Here is a 21,029-nt window from a genome sequence, read left to right as displayed (position 1 = left end):
ACTGCTGTGGACAGGGTAGAAGGTAATATTAATAAGTCAAAGGGGGATCGAGGAGATCATATCACCTAAGGAGAGAGTGGGGAGTCACAGCGGCTCGAGTGGGTGTGTGCACGTGACAACGAGGCTAAGTGTTGGAGCCGCATCCCCTAAACGTGTGACGTCGAGCCCCTCTCCAAGAGCCAGAAACGCCTAGTGTGATCTCCTAGTGAAGTAAAAGCACTGCCGAGTTGTGGGTTGGGTTGTCCGTAGAGAAGGATCGACGACACCAACCAACCCACGAGTCTATAATAATATTAACATGGTATTAGTGAGACAAATGTGTATCAATGATCCTACTAAAAATGCCCTTTAACTGATCAATCAAAAATGGATCTAAATTATACAAACCACTGCTAATGTTCTAGTTACATAATTTTGTAATCTGTATTAAACCAGATTCAGTTATGTTCCTACTGAAAGTGCTTTTACAATTCGTTAATGAAGAAGCCATCTCCCAATCAATTTGGTGGGAATTTTCTGACAAATGAACAAATAACACATTAGACAATTGGCCATGTCTTACAGAGTATTTATGTTGCGACATTCTACATTTCAAATCTTAAGATGTTTGCCCAATATAGAACCTATTATAATCTTTACAAGGTATTTTATATATGATACAATTATCACTACGAGGACTGTTTCTAACTAATAGTTTTCTAACAGTATTTTTGTAATTAAACAATACATGTATATCAAAAAGTTTCAAGGCCTTCACAATATTTTCAAACCCAGAAAAATATGGAAAACACAACACATTCTTTGGGGGAATTTTCTCACTGCATATATTATTATAATATGTACGACGTGCTTTGCTACGGCAAACTTCCAAAAAACTCAGTGGATAACAAAGCTTGAGACCAATAGAATCAATATTCTTAAACTCTTCATCAAAGAATTCTGGACTAACAACCCGAAGAGCTCTTGAGATACATAGAGGAAAAAATAGATTTTTTCACATTGTATCTGTCCTGAGAAATAATGAATAAGATAAATTATTCGTAGACTTCCTGTAAAAACTAAACTTTAGTGAACAATCTTCCCTATGAATAAGTATATCTAAGAATGGCAAACATTTACCAATTTCAGTCTCCATAGTAAATTTTCTAGAGGTGACTTGATCATTAAGTTTAGCTACAAATTCGTCTGTGTTTACATCTGTAGGCCATATACACAAAATATCATCAACATATCTAAACCATGGAATGATTCCAGGGGTAATTATTGAAACTAATTTTTCATCATGAGTAAATTTTCGTGATTTAAACACATAATTATTAGTAGTGTTTAGCAGTAATATTATTTACAGACTAACAAGCACCGACCAATTTACAACTGTAGAGTAACACTATGGATAATGAAATAATATATATTATATTACATTGTTATATTCTGGTGTAAAATATATAGATGGCAGCTTATCCACAGCTAAGTTTTGTTACTTAGCTTAGTGTTTGACCCCATGTGTGGGACCTGAGTGATAGTGAGGAGATGGTGATGTACAAGTGATGGTGATATAGCAGTGATAGTGAGGTGAAGGTGATATACCAGTGATGGTGATATAGCAGTGATGGTGAGGTGATGGTGATATAACAGTGATGGTGATATAGCAGTGATAGTGAGGTGAAGGTGATATACCAGTGATGGTGATATAGCAGTGATAGTGAGGTGAAGGTGATATACCAGTGATGGTGATATAGCAGTGATAGTGAGGAGATGGTGATGTACAAGTGATGGTGGTATAGCAGTGATAGTGAGGTGAAGGTGATATACCAGTGATGGTGATATGGCAGTGATAGTGAGGTGATGGTGATATACCAGTGATGGTGATATAGCAGTGATAGTGAGGTGAAGGTGATATACCAGTGATGGTGATATAGCAGTGATAGTGAGGTGAAGGTGATATACCAGTGATGGTGATATAGAAAGTGATAGTGAGGTGATGGTGATATAGCAGTGATAGTGAGGTGAAGGTGATATACCAGTGAAGGTGATATAGAAAGTGATAGTGAGGTGATGGTGATATAGCAAGTGATAGTGAAGTGATGGTGATATAGCAAGTGATAGTGAAGTGATGGCGATATAGCAAGTGATAGTGAAGTGATGGTGATATAGCAAGTGATGGTGATATATTAGTGATAGTGAGGTGATATATTAGTGATAGTGAGGTGATGGTGATATATTAGTGATAGTGAGGTGGTGATATATTAGTGATAGTGAGGTGGTGATATATTAGTGATAGTGATATAGCAGTGATAGTGAGGTGATGGTGATATAGAAGTGATAGTGATATAACTGTGATAGTGAGGTTATGGTGATATAGCAGTGATAGTGAGGTGATGTGATATATCAGTGATAGTGATATAGCAGTGATAGTGTGATGTGGTGATATAGCAGTGATAGAGAGGTGATGGTTATATAGCAGTGATAGTGTGATGTGGTGATATAGCAGTGATAGTGAGGTAATGGTGATATAGCAGTGATAGTGAGGTAATGGTGATATAGAAGTGATAGTGTGATGTGGTGATATAGCAGTGATGGTGAGGTGGTGGTGATATAGCAAGTGATAGTGAGGTGGTGATATAGCAGTGATAGTGAGGTGATGGTAATATATCAGTGATAGTGATATAACAGTGATAGTGAGGTGATGTTGGTGAAGCAGTGAAAGTGATAGTGAGCTGTTGGTGATATAACAGTGACAACAGCTGTCATATAGTGACACCAACAATCAGTTACTCAACATGGTCAGTACATTATCCCAGGTGTGGGACCTGAGGTGATGGTGATATAGATGTTATAGTGAGGTGATAGTGATATAGCAACGATAGGTGACAGTACTGTGAAAGAGCAAATGATGGTGATACAGCAGTGATAGTCACGTATGATAGTTAAACACCAAAGATAGTGAAGTTATGGTAATATAGTGATAAAGGTTGTACTTGAATTACATTGGCATCAAAACCCACAGTCTATAGTGATGCAGGAGTGATGGTGATGGGTTATGGTACAGTGAACTAGAGTGGCAGCACAACACCACAGTAGTGGTGGTGGTGGTACAGTGAACTAGAGTGGCAGCACAACACCACAGTAGTGATGGTGGTGGTACAGTGAACTAGAGTCGCAGCACAACACCACAGTAGTGATGGTACAGTGAACTAGAGTGGCAGCACAACACCACAGTAGTGATGGTACAGTGAACTAGAGTGGCAGCACAACACCACAGTAGTGATGGTACAGTGAACTAGAGTGGCAGCACAACACCACAGTAGTGATGGTGATGGTACAGTGAACTAGAGTGGCAGCACAACACCACAGTAGTGATGGTGATGGTACAGTGAACTAGAGTGACAGCACAACACCACAGTAGTGATGGTGATGGTACAGTGAACTAGAGTGGCAGCACAACACCACAGTAGTGATGGTGATGGTACAGTGAACTAGAGTGGCAGCACAACACCACAGTAGTGATGGTGATGGTACAGTGAACTAGAGTGGCAGCACAACACCACAGTAGTGATGGTACAGTGAACTAGAGTGGCAGCACAACACCACAGTAGTGATGGTACAGTGAACTAGAGTGGCAGCACAACACCACAGTAGTGATGGTGATGGTACAGTGAACTAGAGTGGCAGCACAACACCACAGTAGTGATGGTACAGTGAACTAGAGTGGCAGCACAACACCACAGTAGTGATGGTGATGGTACAGTGAACTAGAGTGGCAGCAAAACACCACAGTAGTGATGGTGATGGTACAGTGAACTAGAGTGGCAGCACCTCACCACAGTAGTGATGGTACAGTGAACTAGAGTGGCAGCACAACACCACAGTAGTGATGGTACAGTGAACTAGAGTGGCAGCACAACACCACAGTAGTGATGGTACAGTGAGCTAGAGTGACAGCACAAAACCACAGTAGTGATGGTGGAGGTACAGTGAAATAGAGTGGCAGCACAACAGCACAGTAGTGATGGTGATGGAACAGTGAACTAGAGTGGCAGCACAACACCACAGTAGTGATGGTACAGTGAGCTAGAGTGACAGCACAAAACCACAGTAGTGATGGTGATGGTACAGTGAACTAGAGTGGCAGCACAACAGCACAGTAGTGATGGTGATGGTACAGTGAACTACAGTGGCAGCACAACAGCACAGTAGTGATGGTGATGATACAGTGAACTATAGTGGCAGCACAACAGCACAGTAGTGATGGTGGTGGTACAGTGAACTAGTGGCAGCACAACACCACAGTAGTGATGGTGATGGTACAGTGAACTAGAGTAGCAGCACAACACCACAGTAGTGATGGTACAGTGAACTAGAGTGGCAGCACAACACCACAGTAGTGATGGTACAGAGAACCAGAGTGGCAGCACAACACCACAGTAGTGATGGTGATGGTACAGTGAACTAGAGTGGCAGCACAACACCACAGTAGTGATGGTACAGTGAGCTGGAGTGGCAGCACAACACCACAGTAGTGATGGTGATGGTACAGTGAACTAGAGTGGCAGCACAACACCACAGTAGTGATGGTACAGTGAACTAGAGTGGAAGCACAACACCACAGTAGTGATGGTACAGTGAACTAGAGTGGCAGCACAACATAACAGTAGTGATGGTGGTGGTACAGTGAACTAGAGTGGCAGCACAACACCACAGCAGTGATGGTACAGTGAACTAGAGTGGCAGCACAACACCACAGTAGTGATGGTGATGGTACAGTGAACTAGAGTGGCAGCAAAACACCACAGTAGTGATGGTGGTGGTACAGTGAACTAGAGTGCCAGCACAACACCACAGTAGTGATGGTACAGTGAACTAGAGTGGCAGCACAACACCACAGTGGTGATGGTGATGGTACAGTGAACTAGAGTGGCAGCACAACACCACAGTAGTGATGGTGATGGTACAGTGAACTAGAGTGGCAGCACAACACCACAGTAGTGATGGTACAGTGAACTAGAGTGGCAGCACAACACCACAGTAGTGATGGTGGTGGTACAGTGAACTATAGTGACAGCACAACACCACAGTAGTGATGGTACAGTGAACTATAGTGGCAGCACAACACCACAGTAGTGATGGTGGTGGTACAGTGAGCTAGAGTGGCAGCACAACACCACAGTAGTGATGGTGATGGTACAGTGAACTAGAGTGGCAGCACAACACCACAGTAGTGATGGTGATGGTACAGTGAACTAGAGTGGCAGCACAACAACACAGTAGTGATGGTGATGGTACAGTGAACTAGAGTGGCAGCACAACACCATAGTAGTGATGGTACAGTGAACTAGAGTGGCAGCACAACACCACAGTAGTGATGGTGGTGGTACAGTGAACTAGAGTGGCAGCACAACACCACAGTAGTGATGGTGATGGTACAGTGAACTAGAGTGGCAGCACAACACCATAGTAGTGATGGTGATGGTACAGTGAACTAGAGTGGCAGCACAACACCATAGTAGTGATGGTACAGTGAACTAGAGTGGCAGCACAACACCACAGTAGTGATGGTGGTGGTACAGTGAACTAGAGTGGCAACACAACACCACAGTAGTGATGGTGATGGTACAGTGAACTAGAGTGGCAGTACAACACCACAGTCCACCACAGTCACCTCCGTAATGTTACTGTGGTTGACCGCTGCCCTCACCACATCCAGGCCGCTCACCACATCACCGAAGACACCTGACCACTGGTCACCACCCTGGCGGTCCCTGGTGGTGATGATGAACTGGGCACTCCTGGGACCCCCCAGCGGCCAGCACCTGGACAACACAGCTCCTGCCTGGCCTGACTCCCGGTACTGCCCCTGGAGGTCAGGCAACAGTGGGGCTCCTCCCTTACCATCATTACTCTTGTAGTCTCCGCCCACCACCCACTCCCCCGGCTGACCCTTGTCCGCCACCCACAACAGTTTAGTGTTGTGGTAGGTGTGGCCCCGCTGGCCCGTACACAACAACACAAACTGTCTGGCCAGCGGTGTGTCAGGGGTCAGCCGGATGGTGACCCGCCCTCTTGTTGACCCCGCCCACCCGAGGTCAAGGAACGCCAGGGTGCAGGAGGGGTCCAGCACGCCCACAACATCACTCTCCTGCACAAGATGATATAAATCATGCTGGTAACTGTATAACAAAATGTTATCATATTAGTTATCACAACTCAGTAAGTCAGTAATGTCAGTAAGACTAGTGGGTGTAATAAAGTAACCTGGAGGGTGTGGGCGTGGGCGGGCGTGGGCTGACGCAGGAGTGGGTGGAGGTACAGCTGTCCGTCTTGTAGAGTTATCCTGGCGGAGCGGCGGCCATCTTGGTCTTCCTGGACGGCCACCACCCGGCCAGCCTCCACCAGGCTCTTGACGGCCACCACCCGGCCAGCCTCCACCAGGCTCTTGACGGCCACCACCCGGCCAGCCTCCACCAGGCTCTTGACGGCCACCACCCGGCCAGCCTCCACCAGGCTCTTGACGGGTTCACTCATCCTGCGGAGGTCCTCAACCTGTGGACAGTGTCAGCCCCATTATCACCTGTGGACAGTGTCAGGCCCATTATCACCTGTGGACAGTGTCAGCCCCATTATCACCTGTGGACAGTGTCAGCCACATTATCACCTGTGGACAGTGTCAGCACCATTATCACCTGTGGACAGTGTCAGCCACATTATCACCTGTGGACAGTGTCAGCACCATTATCACCTGTGGACAGTGTCAGCTCCATTATCACCTGTGGACAGTGTCAGCACCATTATCACCTGTGGACAGTGTCAGCACCATTATCACCTGTCGACAGTGTCAGCACCATTATCACCTGTCGACAGTGTCAGCACCATTATCACCTGTGGACAGTGTCAGCACCATTATCACCTGTGGACAGTGTCAGCACCATTATCACCTGCGGTCACTGTCAGCCCCATTATCACCTGTTGTCAGTGTAACCCCCATTATAACCTGTGGTCAGTGTCAGCACCATTATCACATGTGGACAGTGTCAGCACCATTATCACATGTGGACAGTGTCAGGCCCATTATCACCTGTTGTCAGTGTAACCCCCATTATAACCTGTGGTCAGTGTCAGACCCATTATCACCTGCGGTCAGTGTCAGCCCCATATCACCTGTAGACAGTGTCAGCACCATTATCACCTGTGGTCAGTGTCAGCCCCATTATCACCTATTGTCAGTGTAACCCCCATTATAACTTGTGGTCAGTGTAAGCCCCATTATCACCTGTTGTCAGTGTAACCCCCATTATAACCTGTGGTCAGTGTCAGCCCCATTATCACCTGTGGACAGTGTCAGCACCATTATCACATGTGGACAATGTCAGCACTATTATCACATGTGGACAGCGTCAGCCCCATTACCACTTGTGGTCAGTGTCAGACCCATTAACACCTGTGGTCAGTGTCAGCTCCATTATCACCTGTGGACAGTGTCAGCCCCATTATCATCTGTGGACAGTGTCAGCCTCATTATCACCTGTGGTCAGTGTCAGCTCCATTATCACCTGTGGACAGTGTCAGCCCCATTATCACCTGTGGTCAGTGTCAGACCCATTATCACATGTGGACAGTGTCAGCTATATTATCACCTGTGGACAGTATAAGCCCCATTACCACATGTGGTCAGTGTCAGACCCATTATCACCTGTGGACCGTGTCAGCCCCATTATCACCTGTGGACAGTGTCAGCCCCATTATCACCTGTGGTCAGTGCCAGCCCCATTATCACCTGTGGTCAGTGTCAGCCCCATTATCACCTGTGGACATTGTCAGCCCCATTATCACCTGTGGTCAGTGTCAGCACCATTATAACCTGTGGACAGTGACAGCACCATTATCACCTGTGGACAGTGTCAGCCCCGTTGTCACATGTGGACCGTGTCAGCCCCGTTGTCACCTGTGGACAGTGTCAGCTCAATTATCACCTGTGGTCAGTGTCAGCAATATTATCACCTGTGGACAGTGTTAGCCCTATTATCACCTGTGGACCGTGTCAGCACCGATATCACCTGTGGTCAGTCTCAGCCCCATTATCACCTGTGGACAGTGTCAGCACCGTTATCACCTGTGGTCAGTCTCAGCCCCATTATCACCTGTGGACTGTGTCAGCACTATTATCACCTGTGGACAGTGTCAGCACCATTATCACCTGTGGTCAGTGTCAGCCCCATTATCACCTGTGGTCAGTGTCAGCCCCATTATCACCTGTTGACAGTGTCAGACCCCTTATCACCTGTGGTCAGTGTCAGCCCCATTATCACCTGTGGTCAGTGACAGCCCCATTATCACCTGTGGTCAGTGACAGCCCCATTATCACCTATGGTCAGTGTCAGCACCATTATCACCTGTTGACAGTGTCAGGCCCCTTATCACCTGTGATCAGTGTCAACTCCATTATCACCTGTTGACAGTGTCAGCCCCATTATCACCTGTGGTCAGTGACAGCCCCATTATCACCTGTGGTCAGTGTCAGCCCCATTATCACCTGTGGTCAGTGCCAGCCCCATTATCACTTGTTGACAGTGTCAGCACCATTATCACCTGTGGACAGTGTCAGCACCATTATCACCTGTGGACAGAGTCAGCACCATTATCACCTGTGGACAGTGTCAGCACCATTATCACCTGTTGTCAGTGTCAGCACCATTATCACCTGTGGAAAGTGTCAGAACCATTATCACATGTGGACAGTGTCAGCACCATTATCACCTGTGGACAGTGTCAGCACCATTATCACCTGTGGACAGTGTCAGCACCATTACCACCTGTGGACAGTGTCAGCACCATTGTCACCTGTGGACAGTGTCAGCACCATTATCACCTGTGGACAGTGTCAGCACCATTATCACCTGTGGACAGTGTCAGCACCATTACCACCTGTGGACAGTGTCAGCACCATTATCACCTGTGGACAGTGTCAGCACCATTATCACCTGTGGACAGTGTCAGCACCATTATCACCTGTGGACAGTGTCAGCACCATTATCACCTGTGGACAGTGTCAGCACCATTATCACCTGTGGACAGTGTCAGCACCATTATCACCTGTGGACAGTGTCAGCACCATTATCACCTGTGGACAGTGTCAGCACCATTATCACCTGTGGACAGTGTCAGCACCATTATCACCTGTGGACAGTGTCAGCACCATTATCACCTGTGGACAGTGTCAGCACCATTATCACCTGTGGACAGTGTCAGCACCATTATCACCTGTGGACAGTGTCAGCACCACTATCACCTGTGGACAGTGTCAGCACCATTATCACCTGTGGAGAGTGTCAGCACCATTATCACCTGTGGACAGTGTCAGCACCATTATCACCTGTGGAGAGTGTCAGCACCATTATCACCTGTGGACAGTGTCAGCACCATTATCATCTGTGGACAGTGCCAGCACCATTATCACCTGTGGACAGTGTCAGCACCATTATCACCTGTGGACAGTGTCAGCACAATTATCACCTGTGGACAGTGTCAGCACCATTATCACCTGTGGACAGTGTCAGCACCATTATCACCTGTGGACAGTGTCAGCACCATTATCACCTGTGGACAGTGTCAGCACCATTATCACCTGTGGACAGTGTCAGCCCCATTATCACCTGTGGACAGTGTCAGCACCATTATCACCTGTGGACAGTGTCAGCACCATTATCACCTGTGGACAGTGTCAGCACCATTATCACCTGTGGACAGTGTCAGCACCATTATCACCTGTGGACAGTGTCAGCACCATTATCACCTGTGGACAGTGTCAGCACCATTATCACCTGTGGACAGTGTCAGCACCATTATCACCTGTGGACAGTGTCAGCACCATTATCACCTGTGGACAGTGTCAGCACCATTATCACCTGTGGACAGTGTCAGCACCATTATCACCTGTGGAGAGTGTCAGCACCATTATCACCTGTGGACAGTGTCAGCACCATTATCACCTGTGGACAGTGTCAGCACCATTATCACCTGTGGACAGTGTCAGCACCATTATCACCTGTGGACAGTGTCAGCACCATTATCACCTGTGGACAGTGTCAGCACCATATCACCTGTGGACAGTGTCAGCACCATTATCACCTGTGGACAGTGTCAGCACCATTATCACCTGTGGACAGTGTCAGCACCATTATCAGTCACCACTCCCACAACCAGCACATCACACTACCCATAAGAGACTAACACATCAACTAGAGAAGCAAGCAGCAGTGACAGGGAAGGTACTCCAGTGGATAAAGGAGTACCTAGGCAACAGAAGACAGCGAGTCACTGTGAGGGCTGAGATGTCAAAGTGGTGAGATGTCACCTGTCGAGTCCCACAAGGATCACTTTTTGAACCTATCCTGTTTCTCATATATGTAAAGGATCTTCCAGAGGGATTAGACTCATTCCTCTTAATGTTTGCTGATGATGCGACAATTATGAGCAGGATTAAGACAGAGGAAGACAGCAAAATGCTCCAAGATGACCTGGACAAACTGGAAGTATGGTCCAACAAATGGCTACTAGAGTTTAGCTCAAGTAAATGTAAAGTAATGAAGCTAGGTGTAGGGAGCAGGAGGCCAGACTCACGGTAACAAATAGGAGATGAAATCCTCCAAGAAACGGACAGAGAGAAGGATCTGGGAGATGATGTTACACCGAACCTATCTCCTGAAGCCCACATCAAAAGGTTATCATCAGTGGCATATGCAAGACTGTCTAATATCTCAACTGCCTTTATAAATTTGTGTAAGGAATCGTTTAAAACCTTGTATACCACATATGTCATACCAATCCTGGAGTATGCAGCTCCAGCATGGAGTCCATACCTAGTCAAGCACATGACAAAGTTTGAGAAGGTTCAAAGGAATACTGTACCACCAGACTAGTTCCAGTACTACGAGGTATGAGTTACAAGCAAAGGCTACATGAATTAAACCCCCATGTTGTTGGAAGACAGAAGAGTTGGGGGAGACATGATTACAACATACAAAATTCTAAGAGGAATTAATAACGACAGACAGCCTAACACGGGTGGTGTTCAAACAAGGGGACACAGGAGGAAACATTGTACCCAAATGAGCCACAGAGACATTAGAAAGAATTTTTCATCATCAGAATAGTTGGTGTATGGAATACATTAGGAAGTGATGTGGTGGAGGCTGACTCCATCCACAGTTTATAATGTAGATATGACAGTGCCCAATAGGCTCAGGAACCTGTACATCAGTTGATTAAAAGCTGAGAGGTGGGAACAATGAGCCGGAGCTCAAGCCCCGGAAGTACAATTAGGTGAGTACACACACGACAACCTCTACTTCAACCACACTCACAACCACCACACACACAACCACCACACACTCACAACCACCACACACACAACCATCACACACACAACCACCACACTCACAACCACCACACACACAACCACCACACACACAACCACCACACTCACAACCACCACACACACAACCACCACACACACACAACCACCACACACTCACAACCACCACACACACAACCACCACACACACAACCACCACACACACAACCACCACACTCACAACCACCACCACACACAACCACCACACTCACAACCACCACACACACACAACCACCACACTCACAACCACCACCACACACAACCACCACACTCACAACCACCACACACACACAACCACCACACTCACAACCACCACACACACAACCACCACACCCACCACACTCACAACCACCACACTCACAACCACCACACACACACAACCACCACACTCACAACCACCACACACAACCACCACACACACAACCACCACACACACAACCACCACACCCACCACACTCACAACCACCACACCCACCACACTCACAACCACCACACACACACAACCACCACACTCACAACCACCACACACAACCACCACACACACAACCACCACACACACAACCACCACACACAACCACCACACACACAACCACCACACTCACAACCATCACACTCACAACCATCACACTCACAACCACCACACACAACCACCACACTCACAACCACCACACTCACAACCATCACACTCACAACCACCACACACAACCACCACACTCACAACCACCACACTCACAACCATCACACTCACAACCACCACACCACAACCACCACACTCACAACCACCACACTCACAACCACCACACACACAACCACCACACTCACAACCACCACACACACACAACCACCACACCCACAACCACCACACACACACCCACCACACACACACAACCACCACACACACAACCACCACACTCACAACCATCACACTCACAACCACCACACTCACAACCACCACACTCACAACCACCACACACACAACCACCACTCACACAACCACCACACACACAACCACCACACTCACAACCACCACACACACAACCACCACACACACAACCACCACACTCACAACCACCACACACACAACCACCACACACACAACCACCACACTCACAACCATCACACTCACAACCACCACACTCACAACCACCACACTCACAACCACCACACACACAACCACCACACACACAACCACCACACACACAACCACCACACACACAACCACCACACTCACAACCACCACACACACAACCACCACACACACAACCACCACACTCACAACCACCACACACACAACCACCACACTCACAACCACCACACACACAACCACCACACTCACAACCACCACACACACAACCACCACACACACAACCACCACACTCACAACCACCACACACACAACCACCACACTCACAACCACCACACTCACAACCACCACACACACAACCACCACACTCACAACCACCACACACACAACCACCACACACTCACAACCACCACACACACAACCACCACACACACAACCACCACACTCACAACCATCACACACACAACCACCACACACACAACCACCACACACACAACCTCCACACACACAACCACCACACTCACAACCATCACACTCACAACCACCACACTCACAACCACCACACACACAACCACCACACTCACAACCACCACACACACAACCACCACACACTCACAACCACCACACACACACAACCACCACACACACAACCACCACACACACAACCACCACACTCACAACCACCACACTCACAACCACCACACACACAACCACCACACACACAACCACCACACACACAACCACCACACACACACAACCACCACACACACAACCACCACACACACAACCACCACACACACACAACCACCACACACACAACCACCACACATCACAACCACCACACACACAACCACCACACACACAACCACCACACACACAACCACCACACACACAACCACCACACACACAACCACCACACACACAACCACCACACACACAACCACCACACTCACAACCACCACACACACAACCACCACACACACAACCACCACACACACAACCACCACACACACACAACCACCACACACACAACCACCACACTCACAACCACCACACACACAACCACCACACTCACAACCACCACACTCACAACCACCACACACACAACCACCACACTCACAACCACCACACACACAACCACCACACTCACAACCACCACACACACAACCACCACACACACAACCACCACACACACAACCACCACACTCACAACCACCACACACACAACCACCACACACACAACCACCACACTCACAACCACCACACACACAACCACCACACACACAACCACCACACACACAACCACCACACACACAACCACCACACACACAACCACCACACACACAACCACCACACACACAACCACCACACTCACAACCACCACACTCACAACCACCACACACACAACCACCACACATCACAACCACCACACACACACAACCACCACACACACAACCACCACACACACAACCACCACACACACAACCACCACACACACAACCACCACACACACAACCACCACACACACAACCACCACACACACAACCACCACACACACAACCACCACACACACAACCACCACACACACAACCACCACACACACAACCACCACACACACAACCACCACACTCACAACCACCACACACACACAACCACCACACACACAACCACCACACACACAACCACCACACACACACAACCACCACACACACACAACCACCACACACACAACCACCACACACACAACCACCACACACACACAACCACCACACACACACAACCACCACACACACACAACCACCACACACACACAACCACCACACACACACAACCACCACACACACACAACCACCACACACACACAACCACCACACACACACAACCACCACACACACAACCACCACACACACAACCACCACACCACACACACAACCACCACACACACACAACCACCACACTCACAACCACCACACACACAACCACCACACTCACAACCACCACACACACACAACCACCACACACACAACCACCACACTCACAACCACCACACACACACAACCACCACACTCACAACCACCACACACACAACCACCACACTCACAACCACCACACACACAACCACCACACACACAACCACCACACACACACAACCACCACACACACAACCACCACACACACAACCACCACACACACAACCACCACACACACAACCACCACACTCACAACCATCACACTCACAACCACCACACTCACAACCACCACACTCACAACCACCACACTCACAACCACCACACACACAACCACCACACTCACAACCACCACCACACACAACCACTACACTCACAACCACCACACTCACACAACCACCACACTCACAACCACCACACTCACAACCACCACACACACAACCACCACACTCACAACCACCACACTCACAACCACCACACACACAACCACCACACTCACAACCACCACACACACACAACCACACACTCACAACCACCACACACACAACCACCACACACACAACCACCACACTCACAACCACCACACTCACAACCACCACACACACAACCACCACACTCACAACCACCACACTCACAACCACCACACACACAACCACCACACACACACAACCACCACACACACACAACCACCACACTCACAACCACCACACTCACAACCACCACACACACAACCACCACACACACAACCACCACACACACAACCACCACACACACAACCACCACACACACAACCACCACACACACACAACCACCACTACACACACAACCACCACACTCACAACCACCACACACACACAACCACCACACACACAACCACCACACACACAACCACCACACTCACAACCACCACACACACAACCACCACACACACAACCACCACACACACACAACCACCACACACACACACAACCACCACACACACACAACCACCACACACACACAACCACCACACACACAACCACCACACACACAACCACCACACATCACAACCACCACACACACAACCACCACACACACAACCACCACACACACAACCACCACACACACACAACCACCACACACACACAACCACCACACACACAACCACCACACACACACAACCACCACACACACAACCACCACACACACAACCACCACACACACACAACCACCACACTCACAACCACCACACACACAACCACCACACACTCACAACCACCACACACACAACCACCACACACACAACCACCACACACACACACAACCACCACACACACAACCACCACACACACAACCACCACACACACACAACCACCACACACACACAACCACCACACACACACAACCACCACACACACAACCACCACACCACAACCACCACACACACAACCACCACACACACACACAACCACCACACACACAACCACCACACTCACAACCACCACACACACACAACCACCACACACACAACCACCACACACACAACCACCACACACACAACCACCACACACACAACCACCACACACACAAACCACCACACTCACAACCACCACACTCACAACCACCACACACACAACCACCACACACACAACCACCACACACACAACCACCACACTCACAACCACCACACTCACAACCACCACACTCACAACCACCACACACAACAACCACCAACACACAACCACCACACACAAAACCACCACACACACAACCACCACACACACAACCACGTCACACACAACCACCACACACACACAACCACCACACTACAACCACCACACACACAACCACCACACACACAACCACCACACACACACAATACCACCACACTCACAACCACCACACTCACAACCACCACACACACAACCACCACACACACAACCACCACACACACACACCACCACACTCACAACCACCACACTCACAACCACCACACTCACAACCACCACACACTCACAACCACCACACTCACAACCACCACACTCACAACCACCACACCACAACCACCACACTCACAACCACCACACACACACAACCACCACACACTCACAACCACCACACACACACACCACCACACACACAACCACCACAACACACACACAACCACCACACTCACAACCACACACTCACACCCACCACACTCACAACAACCACACACACAACCACCACACACACAACCACCACACTCACAAACACCACACTCAAAACCACCACACTCAACAACCACCACACTCACAACCACCACACTCACAACCACCACACTACACAACCACCACACTCACAACCACCACACTCACAACCACCACACACACACAACCACCACACACACAACCACCACACACACAACCACCACACTCACAACCACCACACTCACAACCACCACACTCACAACCACCACACACTCACAACCACCACACTCACAACCACCACACTCACAACCACCACACACACAACCACCACACTCACAACCACAACCACACACACACAACCACCACACACTCACAACCACCACACCACACACAACCACCACACACACACACACCACCACACACAACCACCACACTCACAACCACCACACGCACAACCACCACACACACAACCACCACACACACAACCACCACAACTCACAACCACCACACTCACAACCACCACACTCACAACCACCACACACACAACCACCCACACTCACAACCACCACACTCACAACCACCACACACACCAACCACCACACAACAACCACCACACACACAACCACCACACACACACCACACCACACTCACAACCACCACACTCACAACCACCACACACACAACCACACACACACAACCACCACACTCACACCACCACACTCACAACCACCTACACACACAACCACCACACTCACAACCACCACACCACACAACCACCACACTCACAACCACCACACACACAACCACCACACTCACAACCACCACACTCACAACCACCACACACAACCACCACACTCACAACCACCACACACACAACCACCACACACACACAAACCACCACACACACACAACCACCACACTTACAACCACCACACTCACAACCACCACACTCACAACCACCACACACACAACCACCACACTCACACCACCACACTCACAACCACCACACTCACAACCACCCACACACACAACACCACACTCACAACCACCACACTCACAACCACCACACACACAACCACCACACACACAACCATCACACACACAACCACCGCACTCACAACCACCGCACTCACAACCACCACACACAACCACCACACACACACACACACCACACTCACACAAACCACCACACACACAACCCACCACACACACACAACCACACACCACAACCACCACACACACACAACCACACACTCACACAACCACCACACACACAACCACCACACACACACAACCACCACACTCACAACCACCACACAACCACCACACTCACAACCACCACACACACAACCACCACACACACAAAACCACCACACACACACAACCACCACACTTACACAACCACCACACACACAACCACCACACTCACAACCACCACACACACACAACCACCACACACTCACAACCACCACACACTCAATCCCCACACTCACAACCACCACACCCACAACCACCACACCCACAACCACCACACTCACAACCACCACACTCACAACCACCACACTCACAACCACCACACACACAACCACCACACACACAACCACCACACTCACAACCACCACACTCACAATCACCACACTCACAATCACCACACTCACACAACCACACACACACACACACACACACACAACCACCACACTCACAACCACCACACACACAACCACCACACACAACAACCACCACACACACACACAACCACCACACACACACAACCACCACACACACACAACCACCACACACACACAACCACCACACTCACAACCACCACAGACACAACCACCACACCCACAACCACCACACACACACACACAACCACCACACACACACAACCACTACACACACACACCAACCACCACACACACACAACCACCACACACTCACAACCACCACACTCACAACCACCACACCCACAACCACCACACACACAAGCACCACACACACAACCACCACACTCACAACCACACACTCACAACCACCACACTCACAACCACCACACACACACAACCACCACACACACACAACCACCACACACTCACAACCACCACACACACACAACCACCACACACACAACCACCACACACACAACCACCCCACTCACAACCACCACACTCACAACCACCACACTCACAACCACCACACACACAACCACCACACACACAACCACCACACACTCACAACCACCACACACACACAACCACCACACACACAACCACCACACACAAAACCACCACACACACAACGCACCACACAACACAACGCACCACACACACAATCAACCATCCACACGCACAACCACCACACACACACAACCACCACACACACCACCACACACACACAACCACCACACACAAACCACCACACTACACAACCACCACACTCACAACCACACACACACAACCACCACACACTCACAACCACCACACCACAACCACCACACTCACAACCACCACACTCACAACCACCACACACACAACCACCACAGCACAACCACCACACACACACAACCACCACACACCACAACCACCACACACACACAACCACCACACATCACACCACCACACACCACAACCACCACACACAACACCACACCACACACCCCACCACACACTCACCACCACACTCCAACACCACACACAACCACCACACACCACACACCACAGCACACCACCAACACTCACAACCACCACACACACAACCACCACACTCACAACCACCACCACATCACAACCACCACCACACACAACCACCACACACACACAACCACCACACACACAACCACCACACACACACAACCACCACACACACACAACCACCACACACAAAACCACCACACACACAACCACCACACACACACAACCACCACACACACAACCACACACACAACCACCGCACTCACAACCACCACACACACAACCACCACACTCACAACCACCACACACACACAACCACCACACTCACAAACCACACTCACAACCACCACACTCACAACCACACACAACCACCACACTCACAACCACCACACACAACCACCACACTCCCAACCACCACACACACAACCACCACACACACACAAAACCACCACACACACACAACCACCACACACACACAACCACCACACTCACAACCACCACACACACAACCACCACACTCACAACCACCACACTCACAACCACCACACTCACAACCACCACACACAACCACCACACTCACAACCACCACACACACAACCACCACACTCACAACCACCACACTCACAACCACCACACACAACCACCACACTCACAACCACACACAACCACCACACTCACAACCACCACACACACAACCACCACACTCACAACCACCACACTCACAACCACCACACACACAACCACTACACACACAACCATCACACACACAACCACCGCACTCACAACCACCACACAAAACCACCACACACACACAACCACCACACTTACAACCACCACACTCACAACCACCACACTCACAACCACCACACTCACAACCACCACACACACAACCACCACACTCACAACCACCACACTCACAACCACCACACACACAACCACTACACACACAACCATCACACACACAACCACCGCACTCACAACCACCGCACTCACAACCACCACACACACAACCACCACACACACAACCATCACACACACAACCACCACTCACAACCACCACACACACCACCACACTCACAACCACCACACTCACAACCACCACACACACACAACCACCCATACACACAACCACCACACACACACAACCGCACCACACACACAACCACCACAACACACACAACCACCACTACACACTATACACACACACCACAACCTACCACACACACAACCACCACACCTACACAACCACCACACCACACAACCACCACACACACAACCCACACACACACAACCACCACACTCACATACCACCACACACACACCACCACACACACACAAACCACCACACACCACAACCACCACTACACAACCACCACACAACACACCACCACACTTCACAAACCACCACACACACACAACCACCACACACTCACAACCACCACACACTCACAACCACCACACCCACAACCACACCACCACACACACACACACTCACAACCACCACACTCGCAACCACCACACACACACAACCACCACACACACAACCCCCACCCACACCTCAACCACACACCACAACCATCCACACTCACACAACCACCACACACACACACACACACACACACAACCACCACACTCACAACCACCACACACACAACCACCACACACACACAACCACCACACACACACAACCACCACACACACAACCACCACACA

The 21,029-nt window shown here is 49.6% G+C and overlaps 1 protein-coding gene across 2 annotated transcripts in view; it reads right to left on the bottom strand.

The window, feature by feature from the left end:
* Nucleotides 1-297: 297 nt before the first annotated feature.
* LOC123752585 (uncharacterized) overlaps nt 298-21,029 on the bottom strand; it is a 147,806-nt gene continuing 127,074 nt past the window's right edge. The window contains exons 5-6 of one of the 2 annotated variants that reach the window (XM_069324445.1): nt 6,253-6,540; nt 298-6,136 (exon numbers count right to left, since the gene is read on the bottom strand). In XM_069324445.1, the coding sequence (XP_069180546.1) occupies nt 5,621-6,136; nt 6,253-6,540 (804 nt within the window). In that variant the 3' untranslated portion in view covers nt 298-5,620. The remainder of the gene's footprint in view (nt 6,137-6,252; nt 6,541-21,029) is intronic. The other variant, XM_069324446.1, reaches the window with a different exon arrangement.

Source organism: Procambarus clarkii, chromosome 14 (assembly GCF_040958095.1).
Source record: "Procambarus clarkii isolate CNS0578487 chromosome 14, FALCON_Pclarkii_2.0, whole genome shotgun sequence".
Classification (NCBI taxonomy): Eukaryota; Metazoa; Arthropoda; class Malacostraca; order Decapoda; family Cambaridae; genus Procambarus; species Procambarus clarkii.
This window is presented reverse-complemented; position numbering and strand designations above follow the sequence as displayed.